The 20,143-nt window shown below is 43.9% G+C and overlaps 1 protein-coding gene across 5 annotated transcripts in view; it reads left to right on the forward strand.

Moving 5' to 3' along the window:
• The window catches only part of PRKCZ (protein kinase C zeta), a 646,661-nt gene that overhangs the window by 84,351 nt on the left and 542,167 nt on the right, over positions 1–20,143 (forward strand). For all 5 annotated transcript variants that reach the window (XM_063943062.1, XM_063943064.1, XM_063943065.1 and 2 more), the window contains one exon: positions 1,920–2,041. In XM_063943062.1, the coding sequence (XP_063799132.1) occupies positions 1,920–2,041 (122 nt within the window). The remainder of the gene's footprint in view (positions 1–1,919; positions 2,042–20,143) is intronic.

The raw sequence follows: 20,143 nt of genomic DNA on the forward strand, positions 1-20,143 counted from the left end.
CTTCTTAAACTTGTTAACCTAGTAAGTGCCAGTTCCTCAGCTTCCATGGTAGCATTGTCCCCCACATAGATTTTACAGTGAGTACTAAAACTCTTGTTTTCTTGCTTTTGTAAACTTCCTCCTGCAGTATGAATACAGTAACATAAACTAGGGTTTCCCAAGTGGTTTGGTACATCCCAGAAAGACCAATTAGTCCCATTTTTTTTTTAATAACTTAAAAATAGTAATATTTTACCCATTTATATATTATTATTATTATTATTATTATTATTATTATTACACACATTGGTAATTTTCAGCAGCTCTACCTTGGATTGTATCGCCAAATAAAGTTTGTAATTCTTTTTTTTTTTTTTTTTTTGTAGTTTAAATGTACATAACTTCTTTCCTTGCTACATCCCATTGCTGCATGTTGTATAAGTGATATATGTTGCCATTCTTGTACTAGAACATTTTCACTGGGTATTTGGACATTTTGCTTTATTATAACAGTTTGTACAAGACGTCTTCAGACAAAGGGCTTTTTGTCCTCACACATGCCTTGTTATTGGAGTGAAATTTCAGCACTTAAAGGTTTATATTTACTATTTATACTCTCTTGGAGTTTACACCTGGAACATAGTAAAAATATATGGTCCGCAACTCAATGCTTTTTCTTGAAGAAAAGCTTCATCTTATTTTACAGGGGAACAGTTAATTCCTTTGGCTTATTTTTGTGTACACTTGGGTTGAAGGGTGATGCCACTGAGAGCAGTGCATTTCATTAATCAACAGTTTGTCAGTGTAATAGAATCGGTATACAGATGTGCTCTATTATCCAAAATGCTGGCGCGTTGTTGTTGTTTGTGTGTTTTTTTTTCTTTAAGTACCTGCATATTTATTAAAACATACTAGATCTGTTAATGTACAATTAAAACGCAGTATGTATATAACATTATTAGTGAATTGAAGAAACGTACTTCCTCTGTACTACTTATTATTATTATTATTATTATTATTATTATTATTATTGTTATTATTATTTCTTTTTTAAGTTCTACTTATGGGGCAGGTCCAGCTCTCTGGTTGTCCACTGTCTTTATACTTGCATACGATAAACACCGTTGGATAATAGTGGGTGGGGGAATACCTAAATGAACAAGAAGGCCACATAGCAAATGTGTAGCTTCACTCCTGACCAAACACTTTTTTCTCCTTCAGTTTGATACTAATGCGAAAAACAGTGGGCCTCATTCCGAGTTGATCGCACGCTCCTGATTTTTGTAGCGCAGCGATCAGGTTACTACTGCGCATGCGTATGCACCGCAATGCGCAGGCGCGTCGTACGGGTACAAACAGCATTGTTGCTGGGCAATGCTTCTAGCGACGATTCCATTCACACAGCCGTTCGCAAGGACATTGACAGAAAGAGGGCGTTTATGGATGTCAACTGACCGTTTTCTGGGAGTGGTAGGGAAAACACAGGCGTGTCCAGGCGTTTGCAGGGCGGGTGTCTGACGTCAATTCCGGGACCAGACAGGCTGAAGTCATCGCAAGGGCTGAGTAAGTTCAGACCTACTCCGAAACTTCAAAAACCTTTTTCGCCTCACTCTGCTCCACATGCGATCGCACACTTGCAAAGCGAAAACCCACTCCCCTGTGGGTGGTGACTATGCGTTTGCACGGCTGCAAAAAGTAGTTAGCGAGCGGTCAACTTGCAATGAGGGCCAGTATGTTATATGAGAGTCTTAGTAGCATTCAATTTGCTATTAGTATACTAGGAAGTGTTACAGCAGATAGATACCAGGAATAAATATCCTATAGAATGTTGTGATCTCACCAGAAACATGTAACACACCTTGGGCTGTAAATGTCAATGCTCTGACTCTTCACTATAGCATCCATTTGCCTTACCCACCTATCTGTTCTGTGTTCTGCAGAGATATTCTTATCACCCGCCTGGGAGCGTCCATGAATTATGATGAACTCTGCGAAGAAGTGAGAGAAATGTGCAGTCTACGCCAGGGACAGCCTATCACATTGAAATGGATCGATGATGAAGGTATTGGGGGTGGACATCTTGTAAATGACATTAATGAAGTACTGTTTATATATTACAAAGATGAATACCATCATTTTGCGTTCCCAATACCTTACACACCTATATGCAGTTATAAACCCATTAACCCCTTCAGTGGTGACTTTTTGAAATTTACTCACACCTCCCAGGGCAGGTTTTTAATTTTTTTTTACCTGAGCGTTGCCAGGGGTTTTATGCGCGTTGCCAGGGGTTTCATGCACGTTGCCAGGGGTTTCATGCACTATCTCATGCTTTTTGCCAGGGGTTTTATGCTCTGATCCATGCTCGTTGCCTTAGGGAATGCTTGTTGCCTAGGGGTAGCTAGGGATGGCCATTGACCATGGATGATTCGAAATCATCAATGGTCTATGACAGATGTTGAATACTTTTACCATCGATGGGGGAGAACCAGATGGTTTCCCACCATCTGGTTCAGTGCTACCAAATGTATTTATTTATTTATTTTCTCAAAGTGTCAGGGCACGGAGCTTAGCTTCGCCCCTGACACTAAGCCACGCCCCCAGTGGTTCGCATTTGTTCTATAAAGCAGGGATGACTATCGATGGGTAAAACCATCGATGGATCCATTCCAGGTGGTTGCACACCATCGAGGTTATCCATTGATGGTGACCATCGATGGATAACCCAGCGATGGCCATCCCCCGGGTAGCATTAGGAGTGGAGTGCAAGGAGGAGGAAGGGGGAACAGTGGCATACCCTGGAAAATTTCCGTGGTTGCCAGTCTGCACAGATCAGCTGGCCCCGAAAATGTTCCGGGCATACCACTGAAGGGGTTAACTAAATCGCATCATTGCTATTCACTCACTTTGATATAAGGTTGTTTATAAGAACGATTACCATTTGTTTGATAATGTGATACACTTGACCCATACCAGGTAATCTTTGAAATGGCTACAGAAACACTTTTGCAGAGCTAAGTATATGAACTAGAAATAATGCTTTTTTTTTTTTTATACTGCACCAATTGTCTATACACTGTAGAGGCTGGTATTTTTGTGAGCTGAATCAATATACATGAGAATAGAATGGTGGACCAGTGTCTTTTATAAAGCAGTATCACCTGCAAATGGCTGCAGAAGCGAGTGTAAGAATGAGGACCAATCAGAAGCTGTGATGTGCATGATTGCTGCCCCTTAATATGTTCCCACTCACACATCTGCTCTGTGGGACGCTGTTGTCTTGACTGTGGGTAGAGGGGCTGGCACAGGAGTAGGCGCTAACCAGGCATGTTTATAAATTATATGTATTGAGCTTGACTGGGAGACCTGTTAAGCTGGGTACTCACTAAGTGATAAATCAGGCGTTCCAGCCAATGGCCGATATATTGAAGGGGTGTATACACCCAATATGTCTGTGAATGATGTTGTCTACAGACATATCATATCGACTGATGGTCGATATACTGTATCGACACATCTTGCTGTGTGTACGGGCAGTCCACCGACTCACCCCTTTCCACACCCGTTCTGCTTCTGCCCTCAGGGGCATGGTATCATTATTTCAGCTCGCTACCCCCGAAGTAGGGAGGCACCCAACCCTTTACACAGCTAAACCTGATCACTATGGGCGCAATATGCGTGATAACGGAGATCATTTTAGAAAGGAAATTGGGCGTGATATATCATTTGAATCCCACCCAAAGAGTGACCGATCGGTACGTCTCTATACTTACCTGAATCAGCCGCTCTGTCAGCGTGACAGCAGGTCTGCCATCAAATAGTGGCAGTGTGTACCAAGCCTTAGGGTTTTATTTGCTACTTAAACATTATTGCAGAGTGAGGTTGACGTGTGTTAGTTGTGGGGGTTAATATCTATCTTCCTTGTTGTTAACCCTGCTGCTGAATATATGGGGAGTTAATACTGCTGAATATTCCTGATCATTTATGGGGATTATAAACAGTATCTGTTAGTTTGTTAACCGTACTGAGATTTATATGCATATGTGGTGTTAAGCTTATTATTGATTATATGCTTATTAGCTTTTTCAATTTAGTCCTCTGTACATACCTTTTACAAAATTTTACCGAATCCGTACACTTGGTTCTGGGGTCGCGAGTTTTGCACCCGACCACTAACCCTCTATCAAATGATTTTAGACATTTTTCCCACTTATGAAACAACTACCCTGTAATGTGAAAGTAAAAATTAAAAATAATTGTAAAGTATTTTCCTAATTGCAAATAAATAGACAACTGATTGTGGAATTTTCACCCGCCTTTGCTGATGCACCTAAATACAGTAAACTCTGAATGCAGACAGTTGTTTTATAAGAGATCACTTAATTGATTGGATTTCACCTGCATACAATTAATGTGTTTTGATGTGAAATATTATACATTTTATCGAAATATAGCGCTTTTTTATTCATGAAGTTTATAGTAAGCGACTTGTGATATCTCATGCCTATGTTAGAACATTTTTTATATTATAAAGCATTTAACCATCCTAGGATATCTGGGTCTTTTTTGACCCATATCAAATGTATTTCTTTTAGATCTATTATATTTTTTTGAATTTTTCAAAAAATTTTTGGAACTTCGTTTCCATAGTCATAGTAAATATTCAGTTATGTGTAACTTTTTTATTTAAAATGGTAGTTTTTGTACAGTAAAAATTGTAACACATAAGTTGTTCGGGTCAATTTTGACCCGTGTTGAATTTTCAGTGCATTTGATGTATGAGTACCACAGTTTTCAATATATTATTTGCCAGTACATGCCCAGCAAACCAGCCAAGTACGGTATAATAATTTGGGTACATTGTGACAACGCTACCAGTTATGTCTGGAATATACAGCTGTATCTTGGAAAGCAGCCTGGTTCTACACCGGAACGAAACCAAGGTCACAGGGTTGTCATCTATCTCGTTCAAGGCTTGAAAGGACATAATGTAACATGTGATAACTTTTTCGTGTCCTATGACCTTGGACATTTTCTTCTGAAAAAAACACTAACAATGATTGGAACAATCAGAAAGAATAAACCAACAATTTCTCCGCGGTTGCTTGCAACAGGGGCCCCAAAGTACACATCGACATTTGCATTCACGAAGGATACGACTCTTGTATCGTACATCCCGAAGAAAGGCAAGTGCGTAGTCTTGCAGAGCACTCTTCACCATGATAAATAACAGACACAAAGAAACCTCAAATCATTCTGGATTATTACATCACAGAGGAGGAGTAGACATGTTAGATAAACTGGCCTCCCACTATTCCTGTCGGAGGAAGACAAACAGATGGCCCATCGTAGTTTTTCCAATATAGACATCTCCGAGTATAATGCTTTCGTATTGTTAATCAAGATCAATCCAGCATGGAATATGACCTTGTTTCACAAAAGGAGAATCTTCATTGAGAAGCTTGGCATGACTTTGGTTTCCCACCACATTGAAGGAAGAAAGTATCTGCCAAGAGCAAGTGCTGCCCGAGAATTGGCGGCGAGTATTTGAAACTCAGGACAATCTGAACCCCGACCTGAAGCATCTGGAAGTGTAGCAAGTCCTAGCAAAAGGGGAAGATGTCACTTGTGCCCACAGACTGACAGCAAAAGTTCTGTAAAGTGTTTCAAATGTGGAAAGTTCACTTGTAAGACACATTTCATTCAAGTGTGTAACGATTGTATATAACGGAACAACTTACAGACTAACGGATTTACAAATTTTCTATGACTGCCCTTCAATGGCCCTCATTCCGAGTTGATCGCTCGCTAGCTGCTTTTAGCAGCCGTGCAAACGCTAATCCGCCGCCCTCTGGGAGTGTATCTTAGCTTAGCAGAAGTGTGAACAAAAGGATCGCACAGCGGCACCAAAATATTTTCGAGCAGTTTCTGAGTAGCTGCAGACCTACTCCTAGCTTGCGATCACTTCAGACTATTTAGTTCCTGTTTTGACGTCACAAACACGCCCTGCGTTCGGCCAGCCACGCCTGCGTTTGTATCTGACACGCCTGCGTTTTTCAGCACACTCCCTGAAAACGGTCAGTTACTTCCCAGAACCACCCACTTCCTGTCAATCACTCTGCGGCCAGCAGTGCGACTGAAAAGCTTCGCTAGACCTTGTGTGAAACTACTTCTGCTGTTGTGAAAGTACGTCGCGCGTGCGCATTGCGCCGCATACGCAGAAGTGCCGCTTTTTAACCTAATCGCTGCGCTGCGAACGTAAACAGCTAGCGAACAACTCTGAATGACCCCCTATGTTTGTTCAAACGTCTAAAAATTTATTGATGGTTGTAAGCTAAATATTTTCCAAATATTTTTTGTCTGTATTGTGTAATTTTAGTTTAGAAAATAAACGAATAATATACACAAGTGCGAATTTTCTTGTTCTATCAAACGAACGAAAAAATAAATATATGTAATAAATACAGGAAAAATACGTCCTACATTGTATTGTCCGAAAGTTTTACAGTGATTTTCAGGGTGAATGATTGAATTACAGCATTTTTATTCCATAAATACAGAGTGGCTCATTAAATTCATACTCCCTTATGGTTATGAAAACTTACCTGTAAGGCGATGTTAAATGATACACAAGTACAAAAAAAGAAAAAAACAATAACTAAATAAATAATTAAATTACTAATATTAAATAAAATGTGACTATAATTCCATAACATTGACTATTACACCATGGGTCATTTTTGACCTGAACTCCTTAGGTGTATGCTCCATTGCAACACCCTAGGAAGGTTAAGGTTTTTATATCTTGTTTTATACAACTGTTAACACTCCAACTATAGTAATGCTATAATAGCAATCACAAATAATCTATGTATTATATTAGTGACTGTATTTATAATCAATCAGTTCTACAACATGAAAAAAACCAGGGAGTAGTGGTTATTACTAATGTAACTTTACACTGCAACCATCCAAAGTACGCTAATAGGTTCTACCTTCCTTGCTGTGTAAATGCACTGCATGATTTTCTTTTTCCCTAGTACTGTACACATTTGTCCTCATACACCTAGCCTCAATATGCCACATATTATGAGACGCCTGGCGTGAGTGAGCTGCACCAAGGGGTATAGCATCTTTTTTGCTTGTATGTGCGTCATAATCGCAATGCTTCACAAGACTGCACTGATTCATTTGATATGCAACACTTGTATATCTGTGTGATTGAGTCTGACTCTATCTGAAGCACTATGAAACATGGCGTGAAAAAAAAAAAAAGCTGTAACCATTGAATTATAGCACTAAACCTTTCCATACAGATATACAAGTGTTGCTTATCAAATGAGTCCGTGCAATATGGTGAAGCTGGTTTGTCAAATCACATTGCGATTAAGATGCACATTCAAGCTCAAAAGATGCCTAACTTGCCAAGAAGGAATGCATAGCATGATTACTGACACCGGCGTCCCGAATAGAGTCTCCAGATCCTGAACCCTCATACACCGCCATGCCGGAGAGGTAAGCTGCGCAGAGGGGGATGGCGATCTTGAGGGGGAAGTTAGGTTTAGGCTGCGGGAGGAGGGTTATGGTTATTCTGCGCACTGGGGGTGTTAGGTTTAGACGCCACTGGGGAGGGTTAGGGATAGGCTGTGTGTGTGTGTGGGGGTGTTAGTTTTAGGCTATGGAACAGGGAGGGTTAGAGGGCAAGGGGGGAAGGTAAGTAAATTTACCTTCCACTGTTGGGATTCTAACTATCGGGATGCCGCGGTCGGCAAATCAATCCGAACTCCATTGCAGCAACTGTGATATCCGTAATCCGGTTGTCCCTGAGTACTGAGTTTTGGAAACACTGCTTTACACCATCTATAAGTATTAATCCTGTATTATCTGTACTTTCACTATCCAGAAGTGTTTCCTGTAAGTATACACAGCTGTGTCCTTTCTCATCCAGCCTCTGTGTGTAATGAGTCGCAGGCACATAGGGGCGCATGATTGCCGCCAGTGCCAAGCATCGGGTTTTCATCTCAATCACTATGAGAATACGACGCAGTGTTTTCCAGGAAACATAACTGCAGCAGCGATGTGATAAGACACATCTGTAATACATTTTCCAATTTTATTTATACATTTATTTCTAATTAGTGATTAGCAGAATTACTGTATCTACTTTTTTTTATTTTGTATGATCTATATACTTTTCATAGTAAATCCATGTGTAATTCATTCCCGTTTTAATTACTGTTTGGAAAACTCCCATCTGCTTTACTTTATGTCAAACTTCTTGATAGCAGCATGCTGTTGTAAGTGATTTTGTTTAGAGGATGATAAATATAATAGTTGTCCTGCATCCGTTGTTATTTATAATAGATGTGTTCTTGCATATTGGTGGTCATTCCGAGTTGTTCGCTCGGTAATTTTCTTCGCATCGCAGCGATTTTCTGCTAATTGCGCATGCGCAATGTTCGCACTGCGACTGCGCCAAGTAAATTTGCTATGCACTTAGGTATTTTACTCACGGCATTACGAGGTTTTTTCTTCGTTCTGGTGTTCGTAATGTGATTAACAGGAAGTGGGTGTTTCTGGACAGAAACAGGCCGTTTTATGGGAGTGTTTGAAAAAACGCTACCGTTTCTGGGAAAAACGCGGGAGTGGCTGGAGAAACGGAGGAGTGTCTGGGCGAACGCTGGGTGTGTTTGTGACGTCAAACCAGGAACGACAAGCACTGAACTGATCGCACTGGCAGAGTAAGTCTCGAGCTACTCAGAAACTGCACAGAGAAGTCTTTTCGCAATATTGCGAATCTTTTGTTCGCAATTTTGATAAGCTAAGATTCACTCCCAGTAGGCGGCGGCTTAGCGTGGGCAGAGCTGCTAAAAGCAGCTTGCGAGCGAACAACTCGGAATGAGGGCCATTGTTCACTCTGAGTTGAAGTGTTTGGTCTGGAGAGTAGTGAGGATGTTTGAGATCAATGGGTAGCCTTCTAATCACTGTCATTGTAGCCAGGTTGTCGTCTCCTCCTAGGACTGCTGAGCAGCAATCATTCCCGTGGCTGACCGTGACACAGTCTGACAGTTGCTTCATCCTGCTTGCTGTCTTTTATATTACTCTTGATCGTGGCAGCTTCCCAACTGTTTTGTGACTCAGTCAGTTGAATTGGTAATTTGTGTGACATGCCCCCTTGGTCTGTTGGATACTCTTTTATTTTTATTATTAATATATATAGTTGTGGGTTTTTTATTAGTTTTTTTTTTTTTTTTTACTTCTGGTAAATGTCTGAGCAGGTGATGATTTGGCAGCAAGTGTGCAGTAGCCTATAAAGGTAACACTACAATATGTGTTCTTGCTGGTGTGGACTGATGATAGCATTGGGATTGATTATGTCAATTACAGATGGATGCAGTTTTGGGGATTTATTGTGGAGTAGAAGGTGCAATATCACATAGGTTCAACAGTAAAGAAATTATGTACAGTGGATATAAAAAGTCTGTACACCTTTATTTAAATTTCAGATTCTTTAATGTGTAGCCTGAAATAAACTAAATTTATGACCTTTTTTTCACCTTTTGTGACTGCGAAACCAGCTAATATCAAATGAAAATCACATTCCAAAAATATACTGTTAGGTTAATTGGCTCCCAACAAACTGAACCCTAGTGTGAATGTGTACATGTGGTAGGGAATATAGATTGTAAGCTCCACTGGGGCAGGGACTGATGCAAATGGTCAAATATTCTCTGTAAAGCGCTGCAGAATATGTGTGCGCTATATAAATAACTGATAATAAATAATTAGCAATGTTGGAAAAAGTAAAACAAAAAACCTATGACACTCGTGTAAGTGTGCACATCCCTTCTTATTGTGGCTGTTGATCTGCTCAGAGATAACCAGTCATATTTAAAATTCTGTTCAAAGGTAAATAGAAAACATCTGCCAGCAATGACAGCGACTCTGATGAACCCCAAATAAAGATCAGCTCTTCCAGCTGATCTGATGAGCTCCACATATCAAGGTATTTTATATGTAGATGTGAGTAATGCTGCAAAGTAAGGATGCTTTCAAATATGAAGGTGTTAATAGTTTATTTTTATCACTTAACAAAATGCAAAGTGAATGAACGGAAGAGAAATCTAATTCTGAGCTATGCTCTGTGTCCCAACACCCTGGAGAAAAAGAAATAAATATATGTATATCCCTAAAACAGAGTCGGAAGAGCAGCACCTCTGGCAGGATTCAGAACTGAAGCTTGCATATCGTGGTCTAGTCACCTCTGGTGGTAAGGAAACATAGCAAAAAAGAGTTGTAACAATGGGCCTTATTCAGATTTGTAAGTAAAGCAAAATAAGAAAGTAATTTTGTGCCTGGAACAAACCATGATAACCATGCAAGGGGAGCAAATGCATTTATATTTTTCTTCTGTGCAGGGTTAAGTACTTGCTGCTTTTGCATGTAGCCCACAAATGTTAGAAAGCTTTAATTTAGATTTTAGTTTGAACAACCCCATCCAAATCTAAATCTCTCTGCACATTTTACATGGCCCCACCTGCAGTGTAACATGGTGTTGCCCATTTTGCTTTTTTTGCAAATCTGAATCCGTGCCCAATATGTGACTGCAACAGTGTGAACAAACGAGCATGGAAATCTTTTTAGGCTAGACAGTTCAAACTCAACAACTTTTTGTTAGTGGGATGATCATGAGCATAAACAAAGAACAGCATACTACCCTGTCCTACCCAGTCCACCTTTTCTAACAATTCTTTTTTTATTTAATAACGGTTTCTTATATAGTGCAGCATATTCCGTTGCGCTTTACATTGGAAACAGTGATGGAACAAACTGAGTAATAACATACAGATATAGAGATAGGAGGACCCTTCCTATAATATGGTTCTACTACGTTATGCCGGCTGTGGGAATCCCGGCGCTGGGATACTGACCGCCGGGATGCCGGCAACGGACTGAGCGCAAAAGGTCCCCCTGTGGGCTCGCTGCACTCGCCACGCTGTAGGCACGGTGGCGCGCTACATGCGCCGTGCTATGTATTCTTCCTCTAGGGGTGTCGTGGACCTCCCCAAGAGGGAGAATAGTTGTCGGCATGCTGGCTGTCGGCATATCAAATGCCTTCCCTACAATATATAGACAACAAAATTAATAGATGGAAGTACTCTGCTAAATGGTTGATTTAAGTATAACATATAGTATAAGGGATATTTGTGCGCATTGAAACCCCCCCCCCCTTCGCACACCTATTAGATAGGAAAAAACAGACTCCCAACTGACTTTTTAAACATTTGAATCTCCCCCTTAAAATGTTAAGAAGACATTTAGCAGCAACTCATCTGGACTAGAAAAAGGCCTTTAAACGGAATACATTGGCTAATTGGTTATGATCATCACGGGGGTTCAGTATGATTTACTGACGGACACAATACTGTCATAATCCCAACAACCATTGACCGACTGTCAAAATACTGACACGGTCAAAATACTGGCATTCATTATTCTGACACGTTCAAAATGGCAACAGTCAGAATACCGACACAGATTTTAGTTTTTTCGTGTCAATGGCGACACACAGTAGGTTGGCATGGACACCGTGTAAGTGTACCGCGTCCGCTCGCATGGCTCGCTGCGCTCTGCACCATATTATATTCCCCTTCCAGGTCCACTGAGATGGTAAAGTATGAACAAGTCTGTTTTTGGGCAAAAACTCCTTAACATGTCAGCATTTCAAATGTCTGTATTCTGACTGTCAGCATTTTGAACATGTCGGAATAAGGAATGTCTGTATTTTGACTGTCAGTCAATGGCTGTCTGGATTATGACCATCCGTATTGTATCAGCCGGTAAATCAACTGCTACCCCATCACGGACATAGGGCCAGGTTTAGAGACAGATGCAGTTCCCACAGCTGTTGCGTCTTTGTACGTATGTGTCCTCATACATCATTACAGTCATGCCAAACAAACGCTCTAGGCACTCCAAGTCCTATGAGACATTGCTAGCATCGGGCGTCTTTTTTTTCTTTTCTTTTTTTTTTACAGTCAAATCATCTAAGTCGCAATGCAATGCGACTAGGAAGCACCAGGACTCTGTGTTGATTATTTTGGTATGCAACACTTGTGTATATATGTTTGCGACTGAGTCTCTGAATCTGTATACCAAGTGCTATGATACAGCAGCTGCAGCTTTTTTCCCCGACACGTTCTGTTGTGCTACATATACAGGCTCAGTCGCACACAGACCTACAAGTGTTGCATATAAAATTAATCTGCACAGTCTCCTTGTGTGTCCTAGTTGCATTGTGCTACAACAAATATTAGGAACAAGTATACATCATTCCATAAAGCGTATACAGAGTTACCGTACAATCATAATTGGTTATACATACAATAGGATCAGAATGCAAAAGATTCAAACAAACAAAAGGAGGATTGAGTCACTTTAGGAAGAGTCAGACACTCTTTCGTTGAGCCTGAATGGCATATGGTCAGATTGAGGAACTTTAGGAAAGTACTGGGCTCCATCTCCTTCCATAACAAATTCATGCCAGGATGACCAAAGCACTAAGGTAGATGAGGCAGGGTACGAATAAGGTAGATATGTCATCTCCGTAGTAAAATGGAACTGGATTTTATGTATAACTTTCAATAGAGGAGGAGTTGGTTGTTTCCATAGTTGCGCTAGCGCGGCTCTTGCTACAATAAGAATAGCGTCTGCGACAAAATATAGTCAGGAAATTTAGTAAGGCAATGGAGGCGATAGGGTAAAGTGTTAAGTTCAACACTGTATTGATTCATTTAAAAACATCCTCGCCCGAATTGACCAATAACATCACACGACCAGAATACGTGGAAATGTGGCCTATCTCACCGCATTGACGCCAGAAATATTTAGAACAAGTGGGCCAAATTGTATGTAGCCTATCTGGTGTCAGGTATAACCTATGAATCAATTTCACATGCATCTCCGTGTGGTTCAAACCTTTGGAGATTTTAAATGAAGATATAAAGATTTCTCATACGTCCTAGAGGATGCTGGGGTCACTTCAAGAACCATGGGGTATAGACTGGATCCGCAGGAGACATGGGGGCTTTAAGACTTTCAAAAGGTGTGACCTGGCTCCTACCTCTATGCCCCTCCTCCAGACTCCAGTTTAGAATCTGTGCCCAGTGAGACTGGATGCACTCTGAGAGCTGTACTGAGTTTCTCTGAAAAGACTTATGTTAGGTTTTTTATTTTCAGGGAGAACTGCTGGCAACAGTCTCCCTGCTTCGTGGGACTTAGGGGAGAGAAGTCAGACCTACTTCTGTGAGTTTCAAGGCTCTGCTTCTTTGGCTACAGGACACCATTAGCTCCTGAGGGTTTGATCACTAGGTACGCCTAGGGGCTCATTCCCAGAGCCGGCCGTCACGCCCCTTGCAGAGCCAGAAGACAGGTGAGTAGAAGAAGCAAAGAAGACTTCAGTGACGGCTTCTGAGGTACCGCAGAGCGATCGCACGCTGCGCGCCATGCTCCCACACACAGAGGCACTACAGGGTGCAGGGCACGGGGGGGGGGGATGGGGGGCGCCCTGGGCACCATATATACCTCAATATAAGGCTGGCAACAGGGGACATAGGTGCCAGGGCACTGTTCTAGCCCCCGCCAGTATAAAGATTTTTCTCTAACGTCCTAGTGGATGCTGGGAACTCCGTAAGGACCATGGGGAATAGCGGGCTCCGAAGGAGGCTGGGCACTCTAGAAAGATTTAGGACTACCTGGTGTGCACTGGCTCCTCCCACTATGACCCTCCTCCAAACCTCAGTTAGATTTCGTGCCCGGCCGAGGTTGGATGCACACTAGGGGCTCTCCTGAGCCCTTAGAAAGAAAGTATAGTTTTAGGTTTTTTATTTTCAGTGAGACCTGCTGGCAACAGGCTCACTGCAGCGAGGGACTAAGGGGAGAAGAAGCGAACTCGCCTGCTTGCAGCCGGATTGGGCTTCTTAGGCTACTGGACACCATTAGCTCCAGAGGGATCGACCGCAGGCCCAGTCCTTGGTGTTCGGTCCCGGAGCCGCGCCGCCGTCCCCCTTACAGAGCCAGAAGCAAGAAGAGGTCCGGAAAAACGGCGGCAGAAGACATCAGTCTTCACCAAGGTAGCGCACAGCACTGCAGCTGTGCGCCATTGCTCCTCATGCACACTTCACACTCCGGTCACTGAGGGTGCAGGGCGCTTGGGGGGGGGCGCCCTGAGCTGCAATAAAAACACCTTGGCTGGCAAAAATACCACAATATATAGCCCTAGAGGCTATATATGTGGTAAATTCCCCTGCCAGAATCCTGAAAAAAGCGGGAGAATAGGCAGCGGAAAAGGGGCGGAGCTATCTCCCTCAGACACACTGGCGCCATTTCTCCTTCACAGATCCGCTGGAAGGAAGCTCCCTGGCTCTCCCCTGCAGTCTACACTTCAGAACAGGGTAAAAACAGAGAGGGGGGGCACTAAATTTGGGCGCAATACATATATAATATAAAAAGCAGCTATAGGGGACATAACTCAGTTAGTCCCTGCATTATATAGCGCTCTGGTGTGTGCTGGCATACTCTCACTCTGTCCCCCCAAAGGGCTTTTGTGGGTCCTGTCCTCATTCGGAGCATTCCTTGTGTGTGTGCGGTGTGTCGGTACGGCTGTGTCGACATGTTTGATGAGGATAATGATGTGGAGGCGGAGCAGATGTCTTTAGAAGGGATGTCACCCCCTGCGGGGCAGACACCTGAGTGGATGGGCTTATGGAAAGTAATGAGTGCACGTATAGACTCCTTATATAAGAAAATCGACGACATGCCAAATGTGGGACAGCCGACTTCTCAGCTCGTGCCTGCCCAGGCGTCGCATGGGTCGTCAGGGGCTCTAAAACGCCCGCTACCTCAAGCAGACCCAGATGTCGACACTGATACTGACACCAGTGTCGACGACGATGAGTCAAACCTGATGCCCACTAAGGCCATTCACTGTATGATTGAGGCAATAAAAGAGGTGTTAAACATTTCTGATATAACTACTGGTACCACTAAAAAGGGTATTATGTTTGGAGAGAAAAAACTACCCGTAGTTTTTCCCCCATCAGATGAATTAAATGAAGTGTGTGAAGAAGCGTGGGCTTTCCCTGATAAAAAATTGGTAATTCCTAAGAAGGTACTAATGGCGTTCACTTTCCCGCCAGAGGATAGGTCACGTTGGGAAACACCCCCTAGAGTGGATAAAGCGCTCACACGTTTGTCTAAAAAGGTGGCACTACCGTCTCCGGATACGGCCGCCCTCAAGGAACCTGCTGATAGAAAGCAGGAGGCGATCCTGAAGTCTGTATATACACACACAGGCATTATACTTAGGCCAGCTATTGCGTCAGCTTGGATGTGCAGTGCTGCCGCTGCTTGGTCAGATAAACTGTCAGAAAATATTGACACATTAGACAGAGACACGATCCTGTTAACCATAGACCATATAAAAGACTCAGTCTTATATATGAGAGATGCACAGAGGGAAATCTGCCGACTGGCATCTAAAGTAAGTGCATTGTCCATTTCTGCTAGGAGAGGCTTATGGACTCGCCAGTGGACAGGAGATGCAGATTCTAAAAAGGACATGGAAGTGTTGCCATATAAGGGTGAGGAATTATTTGGGGATGGTCTCTCGGACCTAGTTTCCACAGCAACGTCTGGGAAGTCAGCATTTTTACCCCATGTCCCCTCACAGCCTAAGAAGGCGCCGTTTTATCAGGTTCAGTCCTTTCGGACCCAGAAAAACAGGCGTGGAAAAGGCGGGTCTTTTCTGTCCAGAGGCAGAGGTAGGGGAAAAAGGCTGCAACAAACAGCAGGTTCCCAGGAACAAAAGTCCTCCCCCGCTTCCTCTTCCAAGTCCACCGCATGACGGTGGGGCTCCACAAGCGGAGCCAGGTACGGTGGGGGGTCGCCTCAAAAATTTCAGCGATCAGTGGGTTCGCTCACAGGTGGATCCCTGGATCCTGCAAATAGTATCTCAGGGGTACAAGCTGGAATCGAGGCGTCCCCACCCCACCGGTTCCTAAAATCTGCCTTGCCAATTGCTCCCTCAGACAGGGAGGCGGTGCTAACGGCAATTCACAAGCTGTATTCTCAGCAGGTGATAATCAAGGTACCCCTACTTCAACAAGGCCGGGGTTATTATTCCACACTATTTGTGGTACCGAAACCGGACGGTTCGGTGAGACCCATTCTAAATTTGAAATCCTTGAACACATACATAAAGAAATTCAAGTTCAAGATGGAATCGCTCAGGGCGGTTATTGCAAGCCTGGACGAGGGGGATTACATGGTATCCCTGGACATCAAGGATGCTTACTTGCATGTCCCCATTTACCATCCTCACCAGGAGTACCTCAGATTTGTGGTACAGGATTGCCATTACCAATTCCAGACGCTGCCGTTTGGACTGTCCACGGCACCGAGGGTATTTACCAAGGTTATGGCGGAAATGATGATACTCCTTCGAAGAAAGGGAGTTTTAATTATCCCGTACTTGGACGATCTCCTATTAAAAGCGAGGTCCAAGGAACAGTTGTTGGTGGGAGTAGCACTATCCCAGGAAGTGCTGCACCAGCACGGCTGGATTCTGAATATCCCAAAGTCACAGCTGGTTCCGACGACACGGCTACTGTTCCTGGTTATGATTCTGGATACAGTCCAGAGAAAAGAGTTTCTCCCGGAGGAGAAAGCCAGGGAGTTGTCATCTCTAGTCAGAGACCTCCTGAAACCAAAACAGGTATCAGTGCATCACTGCACGCGGGTCCTGGGAAAGATGGTGGCTTCTTACGAAGCAATTCCCTTCAGCAGGTTCCATGCCAGAATCTTTCAGTGGGACCTGTTGGACCAGTGGTCCGGATCGCATCTTCAGATGCATCGCTTAATAACCCTGTCTCCAAGAACCAGGGTGTCTCTACTGTGGTGGCTGCAGAGTGCTCATCTTCTCGAGGGCCGCAGGTTCGGCATACAGGACTGGGTCCTGGTGACCACGGATGCCAGCCTTCGAGGCTGGGGGGCAGTCACACAGGGAAGAAACTTCCAAGGACTATGGTCGAGTCAGGAGACTTCCCTTCACATAAATATTCTGGAACTAAGGGCCATCTACAATGCCCTAAGTCAAGCAAAATCCCTGCTCCTACACCAGCCGGTGCTGATCCAGTCAGACAACATCACGGCAGTCGCCCATGTAAATCGACAGGGCGGCACAAGAAGCAGGATGGCGATGGCAGAAGCCACAAAAATTCTCCGATGGGCGGAGAATCATGTACTAGCACTGTCAGCAGTGTTCATTCCGGGAGTGGACAACTAGGAAGCAGACTTCCTCAGCAGACACGACCTCCACCCGGGGGAGTGGGGACTTCACCCAGAAGTCTTCCAGATGCTGGTAAACTGTTGGGAAAAACCACAGGTGGACATGATGGCGTCCCGTCTCAACAAAAAGTTAAAAAAATATTGCGCCAGGTCAAGGGACCCTCAGGCGATAGCTGTGGACGCTCTAGTAACACCGTGGGTGTACCAGTCGGTTTATGTGTTCCCTCCTCTGCCTCTCATTCCAAAGGTATTGAGAATAATAAGAAAGCGAGGAGTAAACACAATTCTCGTGGTTCCGGATTGGCCAAGACGAGCGTGGTACCCGGAACTTCAAGAGATGCTCTCAGAGGACCCGTGGCCTATACCGCTCAGACAGGACCTGCTACAGCAGGGGTCCTGTCTGTTCCAAGACTTACTGCGGCTGCGTTTGACGGCATGGCGGTTGAACACCGGATCCTAAAGGAAAAGGGTATTCCGGAAGAAGTCATTCCTACGCTTATTAAGGCCAGGAAAGATGTTACGCATTATCACCGCATATGGCGAAAATATGTTGCATAGTGCGAGGCCAATAAGGCCCCAACAGAGGAATTTCAACTAGGTCGATTTCTGCATTTCCTGCAAGCAGGAGTGGATATGGGCCTAAAACTAGGCTCCATTAAAGTACAGTTCTCGGCTCTGTCGATTTTCTTTCAAAAAGAACTAGCTTCAGTACCTGAAGTTCAGACTTTTGTAAAAGGAGTGCTGCATATTCAGCCCCCGTTTGTGCCTCCAGTGGCACCTTGGGATCTCAACATGATGTTGAGTTTCTTAAAATCACATTGGTTTGAGCCACTAAAAACCGTGGATCTGAAATATCTCACGTGGAAAGTGGTCATGTTATTAGCCTTGGCTTCAGCCAGGCGAGTGTCAGAATTGGCGGCTTTATCATGTAAAAGCCCTTATCTGATTTTCCATATGGATAGGGCAGAGTTGAGGACTCGTCCCCAATTTCTCCCTAAGGTGGTGTCAGCGTTTCACCTGAACCAGCCTATTGTGGTGCCGGCGGCTACTAGTGAATTGGAGGACTCCAAGTTGCTAGACGTTGTCAGGGCCCTGAAAATATATGTTTCCAGGACGGCTGGAGTCAGAAAATCTGACTCGCTGTTTATCCTGTATGCACCCAACAAATTGGGTGCTCCTGCTTCTAAGCAGTCTATTGCTCGCTGGATTTGTAGTACAATTCAGCTTGCACATTCTGTGGCAGGCATGCCACAGCCAAAATCTGTAAAGGCCCATTCCACAAGGAAGGTGGGCTCATCTTGGGCGGCTGCCCGAGGGGTCTCGGCTTTACAACTTTGCCGAGCAGCTACTTGGTCAGGGGCAAATACGTTTGCAAAATTCTACAAATTTGATACCCTGGCTGAGGAGGACCTGGAGTTCTCTCATTCGGTGCTACAGAGTCATCCGCACTCTCCCGCCCGTTTGGGAGCTTTGGTATAATCCCCATGGTCCTTACGGAGTTCCCAGCATCCACTAGGACGTTAGAGAAAATAAGAATTTACTCACCGGTAATTCTATTTCTCGTAGTCCGTAGTGGATGCTGGGCGCCCATCCCAAGTGCGGATTGTCTGCAATACTTGTAAATAGTTATTGTTAACAAAAGGGTTATTGTTGAGCCATCTGTTGAGAGGCTCAGTTGGTTTCATACTGTCAAACTGGATATTGTATCACGAGTTGTACGGTGTGATTGGTGTGGCTGGTAAAAGTCTTACCCGGGATTCTAAATCCTTCCTTATTATGTCTGCTCGTCCGGGCACGGTGTCCTAACTGAGGCTTGGAGGAGGGTCATAGTGGGAGGAGCCAGTGCACACCAGGTAGTCCTAAATCTTTCTAGAGTGCCCAGCCTCCTTCGGAGCCCGCTATTCCCCATGGTCCTTACGGAGTTCCCAGCATCCACTACGGACTACGAGAAATAGAATTACCGGTGAGTAAATTCTTATTTTAACACAAATAGCGGGACTGAAGCGTGCCATTATGGGGGCGGGGCTTAGCCCTCACAGCTCACACAGCTAGCGCCATTTTCTCTTGCAGAGACGCTGGTACTTCCTCACACTGCTGAAAGTATCAGGGTGCAAAACGGGGGGGGGGGGGGGGCTGGGCACAGTATATTTGGTGCAATATGTGTTTAATATAAAAGCGCTGCAGGTTTGGGGCATTATATAGTGTTCAGAACTGTTGATTAGGCGCTGGGTTATGAGCTGGCAAACTATCTGTGTCTCTCTGACATGTTTGGTACATGCGTGTCAGCATGTCTGAGGTGGAGTGCTTCCCACAAACGGCTGTGGGAGTGACCCTGTTGGCACCGCCGACTCCTGATGGTACTTGGTACATGTGTGTCAACATGTCGGTGGATGAATGTTTTTCCCAAGAGAAAACTATATTAGGGACACAGACGTGTGCGGGTGGCCCTGTCGGCACCACCAATATCTGACTGGGTAAAAAATTGCATGTTAATGTGATGCATATCAGAAAGGGCTGTGTGTGTGTGTGTGTGTGTGTGTGTGTGTGTGTGTGTGTGTATGTATGTGTATATATATTGTAAATGAGTAAATCAGTGCGCTTGTCCAAATTATGCGAAGTACCTTACTGTAAAAGTGCAATCTAAAGTCGCAAGTAAATTTGGTCAAATGACCAGTCCAATAAATGAGTTCTTCCAAAACTTGTGTTAGGTTTAATTGCCAAACAGTCCACACTTTCCCCGTTTTAACGGGTGGCTGCTCAGTTCTTCAAAAAGTGCCACTAGGTATGCGTAGCCCAAAAGGGAATCTGAAAATAGAGG

Source organism: Pseudophryne corroboree, chromosome 10 (genome assembly GCF_028390025.1).
Source record: "Pseudophryne corroboree isolate aPseCor3 chromosome 10, aPseCor3.hap2, whole genome shotgun sequence".
NCBI lineage: Eukaryota > Metazoa > Chordata > Amphibia > Anura > Myobatrachidae > Pseudophryne > Pseudophryne corroboree.